Raw genomic sequence first — 15,999 nt, 5'->3', positions numbered from 1 at the left:
GTTAAGACTTCCAATGCAGGGGGCCCTGGTTTGATCTCTGGTCAGGGAACTAAGATCTCACATGCCGCACAGTGCAGCCAAAAAATTTTTTTTAGAAAGGGGATGTCTCTGGAATTCTGCTTTCGTTGATAAAATACTTTATAGGACAAGGTGATTTTTCATTCTCCTCAGATCATTAATGTTATTAACATTTTTGTAACAGGATACAAATGCTGATCCCAAAATTAAGGATTCTAAAGCATTTAAAATAAAAGGATCAAAAATGGATGGAGAAAAAGTTGAAAAAGTCAGTCGAGCTTCAAACGCCAGCTGTCTCAATGACAATGGGATGAGCCACATCAAAACAGTGCCTTCAACAAGCCTCCGAGATTGCAGCAATGGCAGCGTGGGCCACACAAGAAATCCAGGCATGGCAATTCCTCCACTTACGTACAACCTTTCTGCGGTGGCTCCCACTGTTAATTCTGGAATGGGAACTATCTCAGGAGTTCAGAGTTACAGGTACGAACTAGGAAAATAAGAACAAAATGTTGTTTAAGGAAAGGACATCTTTACAAATTGCAAATATTTATCAATTCAGCCACATGTAGTATTACTCTCAGGTTTCTGAATCCTATTCACTTTTGTCAGGTTACTGTTTCAAAAGACTTCTTGGCTAATGTGATAAAAATGATTAGCATTTGATCAAAAAATTTACCTGAGTCCTAAGAAAATAAGGTGGTATTATTTAAGGTGAAGGAATCTATAGCTATTTAGTCTAATAACACAAAAGGAGTTTGTCATTATAAAAGAGATAATTGGTTTTGAGCGTCTGCTGCTTCATGGCATGGCTGTGGGCATGTAATGGTACAAAGGAGCTCCTGTTGGGAATTTTGCAGAAAGGAAGGTAATTTATTGGCATTGAAGGCTGGGTGGGAGGCATGAAGGTAGTGGTAAAGGACAGAATGTTTCACCAGATCTGTGAGCATTGTATGTTTTTAAGAGTAGGCATTAAATTCTGATTAAACTGCATGTCACTTGATGTTGGGTCTTTTGATTTTGTGCTTGAAAAAAATAATTACTGCTGGGTCTAACGCAAATTTTTTTGTGGCTTTTGTTACAGAGTGGATGAGAAAACCAAGAAGTATTGTATTCCATTTGCTAAACCAAATAAACATTCTCCAGCAGGAGTTTATAATATTAATGTGACCACATCGGTAAGTGAACTGTTTCAGAGGCAGAAGAGCAAACATTAGTCATTTCTAGACTTCTATTAATAGTAAATATGATAGTGAAGAACTGAGAGTTTTATTGAGAGACGTATCATAAAGTGGAAACTTAATGATGTATATATCATCCCAGCGTGTCAAAATCATAAATGTGAGAGACAAGTTTAAGTTTCATAAGTCTGGAAATTTAAATATAAGATGTTATTGTTATATAGAATGGATAAACAACAAGATCCTACTGTGTAGCACAGGGAACTATATTCAATATCCTGAGATAATGGAAAAGAATATAAAAAAGATATATATACGTATAACTGAATCACCTTGCTGTACAGAAGAAATTAACCCAATATTGTAAATCAACTATACTTCAATAAAAAAAGATGTTATTATTAAAATGATATCTGTTTTAATTTTTTCAGTAATGGTAAAGTTTCTTAACCTAATGCTTGGTGATCAGTTCTTTTTTAGAGCAGATGAGAAGATAAGTTGTCTTATCTCACCCACACCAGGTTTCTGGTGGAAATAGTCTATTTATTCATTTAATAAATATTGATTATCTATTATGTTTAAGTCACTGAAGAAGAATGTCAGTCTTTCTCTTCAGGAATCTCGTGGTTTAGTAGAGAATCAACACATTAAAACAGTGTCAGATTGCAGTAGTAGAAGCATGTCAAGATTCAGAGGTCTTCTGAAGGTTCAGAGCAGCGTTATTACGCTGAACACAGCTGCCAGAATGCTTCTTTTTAAAGTTAAGTTGAATCGTCATTGTTCTTCCACTCAAAACCCTCCATTGGCTTCTCATCTCTGAGTAAAGACCAAAGTGCTTTTAGGGCCTGTTAGTCCCTGAGTGACTCACTCCCTCATCCCTCTATCCCACCCCTGGCTACTCTCATTTTTGATCACTCCATTCCAACCACATTGACTGCCTTGTTATTCCTGGAACATGGCAAGATATACTCCCACATATGGGTTTTTGTACTTGCTATTTCCTCTGTTTTAGAACATTCTTTCCCCAGATAATCCAAAGAATTTGCTTTTTCTCCTCCTTGGCTTACATGAAACCTTATTGTGAGGTCTTCCCAAATATTTTAACTCATTTTGTCTATTATTCTCTCCCCTCCCCTTGCTTAATTGTTTTTCTTCCATTGCCTTACCTGACATCCTCTATTCTCTTATTTATATATGGTCTGTCTCTCCCTCCCCCTGCCCACTACCCCGAATGTAAACTTCCAAGGAAGGATTTGTGGTTTGTTTGTTTTCCTCACTGCTCTGCCCCACACCTAGAACAGTGTCTAACGCATTGAAGCTGCTTAAGAAGTGTGGTGAATAGATTTTTCTGCCAGGGAAGGGGAGGTATGGGTGTATTCCCCAAAGAGTATTTTTCTCACGAATTTCCCTTCTCTACCTCTCCCATTATCCTCAGAGCTGAAAAATATAGCCTTCTTTTCATCTCTCTCATGATTGCAATTGTTTTTCTTTTAACTATTCTTAGCCTATAATTTCGGTACCCATAATACTTTCCTTTTTGATATATTCTACTCATTTATTTGTGGATATTTTTGTGTTTTACCTTCCTGGTCTGCTCTGGAAGATTATTTTGATCAGCAAGTCTTTTCAAAGTAGCTGGCTCAATACCATTTTGCTGGAATTGATATTAGCCTTCTTTCAGGCATTGCATTATCAGTGCTGGTTGATATTCTTAGATCTCATTTCTGTTTATCCTTCTTTGGAATAGGCAATCAAGAAAGGAGGTAAAGATTAGTAGGGAGAAGACCCACTGGAGTCTTTTCTTAATGAAAATTAACCGAGGCAGAACTAAGGCTAAACTTTCTTCAGCTTCTAGGTTGAACATCAATAGCCTTCTCCCATGCTTTATGCCCTGATTCTGAGATGTGAATACATATATTATTATAAACATCTCTTATGTATTTTATGTGTCGCTTTTTTTTTTTTGGTAAATTTATTTATTTTTGGCTGCGTTGGGTCTTCATTGCTATGTGTGGGCTTCTCATCACGGTGGCTTCTCTTGTTGCGGAGCACGGGCTCTAGGTGCACGGGCTTCAGTAGTTGTGGCCTGCGGGCTCTAGAATAGGATCAGTAGCTGTGGCGCACAGGCTTAGTTGCTCCGCAGCATGTGGGATCTTCCCGGACCAGGGCTCGAACCTGTGTCCCCTGCATTGGCAGGCAGATTCTTAACCACTGCACCACCAGGGAAGTCCATGTGTTACTTTTTGAGTATATAAATCTAGTAGTTTGGACTCATTATTTTATTGTTTTATACTTGCAGATAGTTTTTTTTTAACTAATTATTTTATTTTACAGCTGATTTGAACCTTGAGCCTTAGCACTCATTCTATTAAAAGAGAAAATAGAGGGGGCTTCCCTGGTGGCACGGTGGTTGAGAATCCACCTGCCAATTTAGGGGTAATGGGTTCGAGCCCTGGTCCAGGAAGATCCCACATGCCACGGAGTAACTAAGCCCTTGTGCCACACTACTGAGCCTGTGCTCTACAGCCCATGAGCCACAACTGCTGAGTCCGTGTGCCACAACTGCTGAAGCCCGCTTGCCTAGAGCCCGTGCTCTGCATCAAGAGAAGCCACTGCAATGAGAAGCCCACACACTGCAACAAAGAGTAGCATCTGCTCTCTGCAACTAGAGCAAGCCCATGTGCAGCAACGAAGGCCCAACGCAGCCATAAATAAATAAATACATAAATTTATTTTTTTTAAAAAAAGAGAGAGCAAATAGAAACAGCCAAAAGAAAGACACTCAAAAAGCTCACTACAGGACTTTTGAAGACTTTCTGAGAGGCAGAGTAGCATAATTCACAGAATATTAAACTCGAGGTATCTGGAATCTCAGTGGCTTGACACTGTCATTATACTCTTTGTGTGTATATTTCAGTATACATACATATATGTGGATATACATGGACATACATAGGATTTCATTATCTATATGTGGTTTGTTTCCTTTTAGTAAATCATATAATCTCTCTATGTATCATCTGTTTTGAAAATGTGGAAAAGAATGTAGAGTTTCTGTGATTCTCAAATGAAACAGATTGGGAACTTGTCAAAGTCATAAAGGTGCAAAAGCGAAGTGCTGCTGTGCTGTTCTTCTCTTTACTATTTTTCCAGACTTTATCAAATATGAAGTAATAGTGCTTAGAAAGATTAGGAATATGATTGAAGTTATAATTTTATACTTAATAAACTGTATTTCTAGGAAAATGATATTTGCTAACAGTGAGGAGTAAGACAAGGACAGATGTAAGAGAATGAGTCACAAGATTATTATTGGGAAAGCGAAAAATGTGCTAGGAGATGTGATATACGTGACAAGATGAACTATTCAAAATTCATGTGGCAACAGCAACTATGCTAAAAAGCCCAGCAAGTGTCATAAGACCTGACCTTGCTGGCCTGAAAGACCAGGACACTGATGCCCATCTTTTAACCTCGTACTGCTTGCCAGGACTTACACTGAAGTTTGGTGGGGGGAGAAGGAGAAACATAGCAACCAACCAATCTGCTTGTTAGTAATTTTAATAGATTTAAAGAGGAAGAGGTTTGAAATAACTGGATGAAATTGTTTTGTATGTTATTAGTGTTCTTCAAATTTTGTGTTATTCTAGCTTTTCAATTCTATAAATTTTAGGATATGAACATAGTAGTTATGAAAGGGGGCAAGCTTACCTGGAGGCTAATTCATTTGTGTTAACCATTCTGATGATATTAGGTTGCTAGTGAAAAGAGTCTACTTCAGGCAGATAAGAAAAGAAGGGAATACTCAAAGAGAGATGTCCGTTTGCCTGAACTAAACTATAATCATCTCCCTGAACTAAAAGCCTTGGAAGGCATCGGTATGTTTGTAACGCTTTTACTTTTTCAGCCCTTTTGTTTACATTATTTAAAATGTATGTTAAGTAAACTAATAGAATATTAAAATTTTATAGTAACTTTACATATTTAAGTATGTGAAAATGTACAGACTTATGTACAATAAGTACATACTAAGGGACAGATACTGAATGTGAAGAACTAACAAAAACGTCTGATTTTCTCACTGTGTTTATGGTTATTTTTATCTAGCTCGAAATTCCAGGCTAATAAAGAAGGAGAACAAAAATCTTTCAGAATCTCGAATTCCTTCTCTGGTCGCTATTGACTTGCACACCTTCAATACTGCATTACATCAGGTATAGAAATACTCTCTGTAGGACGCATGGAACTCGGGTCTCTCTCATATTTCCTCTTAAAGTGTCCTATGGAGAGTTTGCTCTTAAGAATTGGGCAGGTTTATTAGTGGGATCTATAAAAAGTTTGTTAAATTTTGTTTTATGGTTCATTGCATTAAGTACCCTTATATATATAAATATATATATTTACATGAACATTTCCCAGTTTACAGTGATCAGTTTTTCATAGATTAAAAAATTGTGTGTGTGTGTGCATGCATGTGTGTAGCCTAGCTATGGCTTTAATATAACTATAGGCTTTATGGTAGTTTATGATATTTCACTGCATTAATACCAAAGTTGTTACCTTTCAAAGAGTGAAATTCTTTTTGGAATAGTTTTTTTTTGTGTGTGTGGTACGCGGGCCTCTCACTGTTGTGGCCTCTCCCGTTGCGGAGCACAGGCTCCAGACGCGCAGGCTCAGCGGCCATGGCTCACGGGCCCAGCCGCTCCGCGGCATGTGGGATCCTCCCGGACCGGGGCACGAACCCGTGTCCCCTGCATCGGCAGGCAGACTCTCAACCACTGCGCCACCAGGGAAGCCCTGGAATAGTTTTTATTATCTTAAAATGTATTCTCCATTTGACACTTTTCCCCGGGGCAATCCATTCCATCCATGCTAAAGATTTTCTATTCCATATAGTCTTTTGCTATAATTCCTCTTATCTCTTCAGAATATTTATATTTCTGCTACTTTTATATCAACAACAGTCATATCACTAAGAAAACTGGCCAACTTTTTAATCTCCTGAGCCATCCATAACTAACTACAAACTTGGGATATGAACCATTGAACTTTCCCTTTACTTCTTCAAACGGATTTTCACCTTTGCTTGATGCTAGGCAACTTTTGTTTTGGAATTCTCCATCCTCATTGTTTAAGGATTTCCATTTCATAGACAGCCCCTGTAGGTAGCCTCCTTCTCTATGCCCATGCTTTTTCCTACTGTTACTCTTTAAATTATTTTGTAGAGCTCTGCAAACAAGGGGAATGATATTGTTGAGGATAACAAATTGCAGAGGCAGTTACCCAGTGATTCTGAAAAAAACGTTTACAGACCGCTGCTGCTTTTGCCTTATCTCTTGCCAGCAATTTCGGGAGCAACATCGTCAAAGCTAAACAAATTCCTGTTGTGTGAAGATGAATCACTGCCACTGATTTTACATTGAGGGACTACAGAGTCTCAGGAAATGCCCGTATACTTCTAAACTTAAATATGGATTTTAAAGCTGCAGGATTTTCCACTTGCTCTTTGTGAGCACACTATTGTTCAAATCACTTTTCAGGGTTGACATAGCTCAATCTAGTTTCATGCAATGGAAGAAAGGCTTTGGCTGCCTTCCCACTTCTTCAATATTTTTATTTCTCGTTCGGAACTAATCCTTTTATATTTATACACTGGTTCTGCATTTTTACTCTCAGTTTATTTGTTAAATTTCCATTTGCATTTAAAATAAAGAAGAAAGTAGGTGTAGTGAAAAACACAAATTAACACCAAAGTAACACGAGCTTGTGTCTGGAAAATCTGAGTGGAAAGAGAACAGGAGACTGAAAGCAAAAGGCCTGCTGGCAGAGGCTGTGACCTGCCTTGCAGTCTTACTTCATGGTATTCATCTATGCACTAAACTACATTTTGTTTCTGTACATAACACAAACATTTTCACATTCATGAAACTCTATTATGTACCTCTGGAACAATCTGTAAGATAGATTTTGTGAGTAAAATATTACTTCATCCATGGAATCTGTCTCCACTCCCTCACCCCCTACATGCTTACATGTCTTATGTACTTATACACGTAGCTTCAGATTTTTTCCTCTAAGCACTGTTTTCTTCATCCCACAAATTTCGATATGTTGTATTTTCGTTATCATTCCATTCAAACATTAAAACATTTTTCCTTGTAATTTCTTCTTTAACCCAGTAATTATTTAGAAATGTGTTGTTTAATAGTTAGATATTTGGGCGTTCCTTAGATATTTTATTATTAATTTGTAATTTAATTCCATATGGTCAGAGAATATACTCTGTATGATTTTGATGTTTTTAGATTCACTGAGATGTGTTTTGTGGCCCAGCACGTGGTCTATCTTGGTGAATGAACCTTGTTCTCTTGGAAATAATGTATATTCTTTAGTTGTTGGATATAGTATTCTATAAATGTGAAATCCAATTAAGGTTGATAGTGTTGTTTAGACATTCTATGTCCTTGATGATTTTTTTGTTTAGTTCCATCAGTTCCTGAAAGAGTGCTGTCAAAATCTTTTACTATGATTGTGGAATTGTCTATTTTTCTCTTACATCTGTCTATTTTTGCTTCATGTATTTTAAATCTGTCTTATTAGGTACATACACATTTATACTTGCTTTGTCTTCCTGATACACTCTCCCTTTTATCATTATGAAATGTCTCTTTCTCTCATGGTGCTCTGTGCCTTGAAGTCAATTTTATCTGAGATTACAGTAGTCACTCCAGCCTACTTCCACTTATTTGTTTCCATAGTACATCTTTCTACTTTCATTTACTTTCAACCTATCTGGTTTTGTATTTAAAGTGTTTCTTTTGCCAACAGCATATAAATTAGGGTCTTCCCTTTGTAGCTATTCTCTCAATTCTGATTCTTGTAATTGGAATGTCTGTTTGTTTTCCATTTCTGCTAACAAATTACTACCAACTTAAAACAATCTCCATTTATTATAGGTTCCATAGGTCAGAAGTCCAGGCACAGCTGCTGCTCTCCTTAAGAGTCTCATGGGCTGAAACCAAGATGTCAGCAGGGCTGCATTTCTTTCTGGAGGCTCGCGCGGGTATCCGTTTCCAGGCTCATTCACGTTGTTGGCAGCATCTAGTTCCATGTGGTTGTGGGACTGAGGTCCCTGTTTCCCTGCTGGCTGGCTCCTGGGAGTTGTTCTCGTTCTCAGCTTCTTGAGGCCACTCACATTCCTTGGCTCATGGCCTAATTCCATGATCCTCAAAGCCAGCAACAGTGGTTGAACCTTTCTTACTCCTTGACTCTCTCTTACGTCCCCTTCTGCCTCATCTTTCTGACGTTCTTCCCATTTTAAGGGCACATGTGATTTCTTGGGCCCACCAGGATAATCTCCCTATCTTAGGGTCAGCTGATTAATAGCATTAATTCCATGTGCAAAGTCCCTTCACAGCAATAGCTAAATTAGTTTGATTGACTAGCCAGGGACAGGAATCTTAGTGGAATATCTTTAGAATCCTGCCTACCACTAAATATTTAGGCCATTAACATTAATGTGATTATTGATATGTTTGGATCTAGCTCTGTCTTTTCATTAGTTGTTTTTTGTTCCTCTGTCTTCCCTTTCCAGCCCTCTTTTGAATTTGAATATTGTTAGTATTGGCTTTTTGGAGATACCTCTTTGCATTATTTTTTAGGGACTTCTCTAGGGATTACAGTATACATAACTAATCTTTCATAGTCTACTTAGAGTCAATATTGTACCACTTGTAAAATGTAGAAACCTTGCAAATGTATTTCCGTTCCTCCCACCTGAACTTTATGTTACAGTTTGCATTTGTATTTTGTTCACTTACATTGAAAACCTCACTATACTATGTTATACCTTTTGCTTTCAATAGTCATAAGTATTTTATGGGAAGAAAGTAGTTTTCTATGTTTACCTAGCTACTTACTGTTTCTGTTGTTCTTCGTTCTTAAAGATTACAGTTTTATTTTCTAGTATTATTTTCCTTCAATCTGAAAGACCTCCTTTAGTGTTTCTTGCAGAGCAGGTCTGATGGTGACAAACTCTTTTAGTTTTCTTTCATTTGGGAATGACATTATTTTGCCTTCTTTCCTGAAATATATTTTCACTAGATATAGAATTTGAGTTGGTAGGTTTAAAAAATTTCTTTTTCTCTCAGGACTATAAAGGTATTATTTCTTCGTCTTCTGATCTCTACAATTTCTGGTGGGAAATTCTCAGGTATTTGAATTGTTACCCTTAAGTAATGTTTCATTTTTCTCTAGCTGCTTTCAAGATCTAATCTTTACCTTTTGTGTTTATTAGTTTGAATATGATATGTCTAGGCATAGTTTTCTCTGAGTGGATCCTTTTGGAGTTTGCTAAGCTTCTTGAATCTGTAAATTTATCTCTATTACCAAATTTGGGAAGTTATTGGTCACTATTTCTTCAAACATTTTTTTCCTGCCTAATTTCTTTCTCTTCTCCTTCTGAAGTTCTAATGAATGACATATATGTTAGACCTTCTGGTAGGTATTTTCTCACAGGTTCCTGAGACTGTTCACTTTCTTCAATCTTTTTTCATTCTATTTTTCAGATTGAGTAATTTCTATGGCTCCTTCCTCAAGTTCTTTGACTACTTTGTCACTTCCATTCTGCTAGTAATTTAAAAATTTCAGATAATGTATTTTTTAGTTCTAAAATATCCACTTAGTTCTTTTTTAGAAATTCTATTTCTCTACTAAGAATTCCTGTCCCTTCATTCATTTCAAGTATGTATAAATTTCCAGCATCTGGGCCACCTCAGCATTGCCTTTATCTTTTGACTGCCTTTTCCCTTGAGAATGAATCACACTTTCCTGGATCTTTTTATGTCCAGTAATTTTGAATTGTATCTCGGATATTGTAAACGTTGTATTGTATAGTCTCTGGGTCTTGTTCTAATCTTCAAGAGAATGTTGAAATTTTTATTTTAGTAAGCAGTCACCCAAGTTTTGTTTACACTGTAAATTCTGCCTTACCTTCTGTGAGAGGTGGTTTAAATCTCAGTTCTCTAAGTCTTTGTCATCCTAGTTTGCATCTGTCCTGCACTTGTGTAGTTCAGGGCTTGGTTGGAGGCTTGTACAAGTGATTAAAATCTCATTCACTTCTCTAAATTGAATTTAGACAATTGCTATGCTGTTGGGAGCTATCCCACGCATGCATGCATACCTCAGGAACTGGACGGAGACTTCTGTGGGTTTATACATAGAATTAGAGGGTCCCCTTCTCTAGTTCTCTTCCCTCCGGAGTCCCGCCCCCATACTTTTTGCCCTGCAGGGACCCCTTTTTCTGACTATAAAGATGGGGTTCCTTTCAGACTTTTAGCTTCTTGCACTTCTTTACGACTCTGAGACTAGGGCTTGCCCTTTGGGCAAAGTCACAGAAGTGAAAAACAAAAAAAATTGGAAACCTACCCCCTTGTGAAGGGATACATCTCCAAGTTTTGACTCTTTCCCTTAATCCTCAGTTTTTTTTCTATTTTTTCTAAAGGGTTTTGTTTTGTTCGTTCATTGATTTTGGTGATAGGTAGACATGGGTTATAGCGGGTTTACATTGCCCTGGCACATCAGAAGTATCTTTTAACATATGTACCAACAAAGAGGTCAAAGAATAAGATGAAGCCCTTACTTCATCTTCTTCTGTGTAAGCAACTTGAGCTATGACTAGTTCCCAAGTTCTAATCATCTGATATTTGAACAAGAATTGGGATTTTGAGGAAGTAAGACTTTTACAATTACTGAGACTCTATAATGCTCATTTATTAACTTGTAGGTATCAGGATCTCCCCTGTCAGATGATTCAGAGGCCGATTTGCCTCAAGTGGAACACCAGCACTGACTGTCATTTTGGTTCTGAGCTGGGTAGGTCTGATTTCTCACCCTTGAAGCTGTGTAACCTTTCATGGGAAATATTTTGTAGCTTGCTGAAGCAACAAATTCTACAGCTGAAACATTCTCCAATGATTGACTCTATGAGAACTCTTGATAGACAAGGAGTTGTACTACTTAAAAAAACAGGAGTAGCTTTTGTCTCTGTGATGAAATCCCTTTTCATAGCGCTTGCATCTCTTGCTTTTAAACTAATCTCCTGTATTTTATTGGATACAGTAATGTGAACTTAGGGTGACAAGTGCTCCAGAAGGATATATACTTATCTCCCGTATCAGACATTTGCCCTTTGGGTTTGTAAAGCAAGAAAGAGTAAATGATTGCCTGGTAATCTTTTTCCTAATAAAGAGGGATCATACCAAGTGATTGCCTTCCTTTTAAATATAACTTTTTAGTACTGAAAAACCAAAACCAAAAAATAAAAGAGAAAAAATCAGACCTTTTTGGGTGATAATTTGCTATGTGAGTTCACACAAGTCATTCAAAAATAAAATCCTGCATTCTTATAACTGTGTTGTTGGAATTAACCTGTTAACCTCCACAAAGCATTTTGAATGTCTGTGACATCAAATGTGAATTTACTGTGATGTGCACAAATCTTAAGTTTTCATTTCTCATTTTTACAGGGTCCCTTCCAAGGGCCTAGTAGAAGTCGTTGCAATGCATTTGCTATACATACTGCATAAACTGCAAGCTCTATAAAACTTGTATCTATTTTGTCAAAATTAGTCATTATTTACACAAAAGGAGATGCTGTGCTATACATGGTAGTTTTGGTGGATAATTATCCTGAAGACTGTCTTTAAAATCTTGTTTTTTATACATATGATCTAAGGTTTTCTTAGACCATGTAACACCTACCAATACTGTCAATACATACAATATGAGAAAGCAAGTGAGGTAGAAATCAATTTCTAGAAAGAATATATGTAAACTATTTGCTGGCATATGTCCCCCTTTGCTTTTAGATGCTGCCCTAGCCCTTGAGATGACATCCTTGTGCAACAAAAGTGCTGATATCCTAGAAGCAGAGATTTGTGGTTTTGAGCCTTGACTTCTGAACTGACTACATTTTCTGAGAAAGGCCTTGCAGCAGAAGAAAAGACAAAGACATCCATGTGTTTCAAAGGAACATTGAACAACTGTCCCTTCCCAACTGTTATCCCATCACTTTTCAAGTCCACTGATGCTATTTCAAGATGTATCCAATGAAAGAATAGTGATAGAGTTCTTGTTACATGAATGTGTATTTAATGTTAGTAGATCGTGTATTTAAAGTGAGTAAAAAAAAAAAGGGAGAAAGAGAGAAGCATTTAAAAGGTCATGTTATTTATGCATTGAATCTTGTGTGTTATTTGTATAAATGTGTACATTTATTTGGGAGTGGGTTTGGTGGTGGTAGGTGATAAAAACTAGGATCAGTTGAAGAAAATGAAAAAAAACCTGGGATCAGTAGGAGAAAATGTTTCCTTTACCCTAACTTAACTATAAAACACATTCAAAAATCTTGCTTGTTTCTAGGCTTTAAGGAGAAATGTAACTGCTCTCTGTGGATAGATGTACATCTTTGGTTTCTGTGATCATTGTTGATGTTTGATCAGTGTTATTGTGGGAATCTGGCCTCTCTGCTGATCTTCTAAGAACCACACTAAAGCAAATGTCGCAAAGAAGCCTTTTATTTCTAATGACCTAGTATGACTCTGGCATTGGGTAGTCCTCTCTTTTAGAAGATTCTGGTGCTAATGTTCTTGTGTGTAGGAACGTGATTGGAACCAGAGTGGTGAAGGAGAATTTTGTACGTTTACCTTGGAGCTGTGTACTGTGCTTCTCATTAAAAAAAAGAGGTAGACATACAAAATTTGGGGATGGAAGCTGGGTTACCAATTGACTAGGGCTGATTACTCTTTTCTGGGCCAGTTGCTATGGAACTCCCCAGCTGGAGAAATTTTGGGGAGGGAATATCCACTGTTAGGACTTCACTCTTGTCCCACTGATAGTTTGAAGGTGATATCAGACAGAACCTAGAGACGTTTCTGTCTCCTTGGGTCCTCCAAGGCCTCCCCCAAAGCTTTTCACAAGGTGCAAAATCATTTACCTACAGCCCACGCATCTTTTCTAATGCGCTGGTTCACAACTTTTAGGTGGGAGAGTGAAACCAATTGGACTGCAGGTTTTGGTTTCTGGGTTGTAAGTCGTGCTCTGCGTTCATTATCTTAGAGGATGGTTGTTAAGGGGGCCAGAACTTGTGTGGACTTTTTTTTTGCCTTAACCAATGAGCAATATGTTGTTTTTTCTAAAAGGCACTGGCTAGAACTTAGCCCAAACATTTAACTAGCACTCTTCTCTATTACTCTAAAGAGGTTAATATTGAAATTCTGACCTTAGACACTTGGGCTTTCAAAAGAGTAGGACATTCCAGAGGCAAAATAAGGGGCTCCAATGTAGAGTCTATAGGTGGTTCAACTGAAATTTGGTCTTGGTTTTGAAGCTCTATCTTTAAACTCTGACCAGGTGTTTGACTAGATTGGTGTGGCTAACATGCTGAACAAAATTAGTGTGTAAGTATTTGTAGGCTTCACATTAAAATATTATTATTTTATTTTTACTCTGAAAAATATTGTCAACAGACTCTAGCATGGAAAGCAGATAATACTTAAAAGCCAAGTGTTTCTCTAGCTTATTTCAATGTTATTTTTATGTAAAGATCAGTGTGAAAATATCACCCCAGTGTCTGAGGGTCCAAGATCAATTACCTTCTCATTTGCTTTTGGTATTTTTTCTTTATTAAAACATTGTGTGAACTTTAGAATTAAAGAACTAAAAGTTATTCACTCTAAGTCCAACTTGAGAATTGAGGATCGTATCTGGTTAGAACTGTGGCAGAACTTGAAAAAGAAGATTTTGCAAATTGGGACCATAGACACTGAACCAAAATAATCCCTTTTTTCAGTTTAAGATTACTTTACTTTGTCTCATCTACAAGGATATGATTAAGCCACTTACTAATAGAAAATATGTGTATGTACTGGTGGGGGGAAGTGGGCTTGCTGTGTGTGTGTATGTTTTAAAATTAATAAATATTATATCTTACTGAGCTCCATACATGGTTTTTACTTGAATTTATTTAAGAGACCATGAATAATGTATACAACACCGTACAGTTTTAACAAATAAGTTTGAAATAATCTGTTAATTCTCTTTTTGAAATTTTGTATATAGGGGTGGCAAGTTGATTTTCTTGTACAGCCAGTGATACAAGCAACCTGGTCCTAAAGTAGCATGTCTTGTAAAGATGACTTGGTAGGGCTTCCCTGGTGGTGCAATGGTTGAGAGTCCGCCTGCCGATGCAGGGGACACGTGTTCGTGCCCCGGTCTGGGATGATCCCATATGCCGCGGAGCGGCTGGGCCCGTGAGCCATGGCCGCTGAGCCTGCGCGTCCAGAGCCTGTGCTCCGCAACGGGAGAGGCCACAACAGTGAGAGGCCCGTGTACCGCAAAAAAAAAAAAAAAAGATGACTTGGTAAAAGTTGTGACAGACTTCGCTTAGAACCTGGTTCTCCTGATTGAGAATCCTTGCTTGGTTAGAATAGCTGACTTCCTATAGAAATGGGGACACAGAAGATGTGTTTTCTTATGTGACTGTCTCATTATTGGTTCCTTTATTTTAGTTGTGCTACAATATAAGGCTGGATCTGTACTAAATTATGAGTCAGACTAGACGGAAAAATGTGCTTCACTTGTTTTCTAAATGCTCCTCTATGTAACCGAACCACTGGCAGGAATTAGAAACACCAGCATCACTGCTTTTAAGGTTTTAAGGCTAGTCCTAGAGAATTAGACTAAATGGATTTTTCTCTATCGTTTTGTGTTGTGTTTTAGCATTGGAAATGGGTCCTTAACACTCCTCTATGTGAATGAAAAATTATGTTCTCACATTGCTTTTTAAAGGGTCTTATTTTCTCTCTTTATAGCTCCAGACATGAAGTAACTTGAAAATGTAATTACCATAAAGCTTATCTATTTCTTAACACGTCTTTCTGAGAAGTGCCTTCCCACAAATCACTCGTCATCACTTGTAAGTAACTTGTGATTTAGAGCTTTGTGTTTGTAGATGTTTGTGGATATCTGATGTCGGCTCTATTATATGCTGAGAAACAGAAAACAAAACAAAAACCCATCCACCAAATGTCATTTTCCTTTGCTTTCAGTGAAATTTTATTTCCCCCCATGGCGTAGCCTTATTTAATCCCTACTTGTTGTACTTTGGCATGCCAGATCATCTCCTGTAGAAGTGAGGAAGGTTCTAGCAAAACTTTGAAAACTGTATTGTTGGTTAACGTGAATTAAATAAGAGTCGGGCTTCCCTGGTGGTGCAGTGGTTAAGAATCCGCCTGCCAATGCAGGGAACATGGGTTCGAGCCCTGGTCTGGGAAGATCCCACATGCCGTGGAGCAACGAAGCCCGTGAGCCACAACTACTGAGCCTGCGTGCCGCAACTACTGAAGCCCACGCACCTAGAGCCCATGCTCCGCAACAAGAGAAGCCACTGCACACAATAAGAAGCCCGCACACCGAAGAGTAGCCCCTGCTTGCTGCAACTGGAGAAAGCCCATGCGCAGCAATGAAGACACAACACAGCCAAAGATAAATTTTAAAAAATTAAAAAAACAAAATTAAATCAAAAAAAAAGAAGGAGTCAGGGAAATGAAACCAAAATATTTCAATTCAGCATGTCTTCCTGTCCCTACACTAGGGTAGGCTCTCTTATCAGTCAAGAGAACAGGTTTTTAATGTCAGTTTACCTCCGTTTAGCTATCTCCATGCCTCTAGTTCTGGAAAGCGATCTCCATTAACATTGCCACTAGAATTTAAAACAATCCTTCCATCCCACAGCAATGTT

General features: G+C 37.8%; 1 protein-coding gene across 2 annotated transcripts in view; it reads left to right on the top strand.

Moving 5' to 3' along the window:
• CDKL2 (cyclin dependent kinase like 2) overlaps positions 1 to 14,191 on the top strand; it is a 35,574-nt gene extending 21,383 nt beyond the window's left edge. For both annotated transcript variants that reach the window (XM_030877878.2, XM_030877879.3), the window contains exons 9-14: positions 203 to 501; positions 1,103 to 1,196; positions 4,954 to 5,077; positions 5,307 to 5,413; positions 10,984 to 11,072; positions 12,068 to 14,191. In XM_030877878.2, the coding sequence (XP_030733738.1) occupies positions 203 to 501; positions 1,103 to 1,196; positions 4,954 to 5,077; positions 5,307 to 5,413; positions 10,984 to 11,049 (690 nt within the window). In that variant the 3' untranslated portion in view covers positions 11,050 to 11,072; positions 12,068 to 14,191. The remainder of the gene's footprint in view (positions 1 to 202; positions 502 to 1,102; positions 1,197 to 4,953; positions 5,078 to 5,306; positions 5,414 to 10,983; positions 11,073 to 12,067) is intronic.
• The last annotated feature ends 1,808 nt before the right edge of the window (positions 14,192 to 15,999 follow it).

The sequence above is a fragment of the Globicephala melas genome, chromosome 5 (genome assembly GCF_963455315.2).
Source record: "Globicephala melas chromosome 5, mGloMel1.2, whole genome shotgun sequence".
Lineage (NCBI taxonomy): Eukaryota > Metazoa > Chordata > Mammalia > Artiodactyla > Delphinidae > Globicephala > Globicephala melas.
This window is presented reverse-complemented; position numbering and strand designations above follow the sequence as displayed.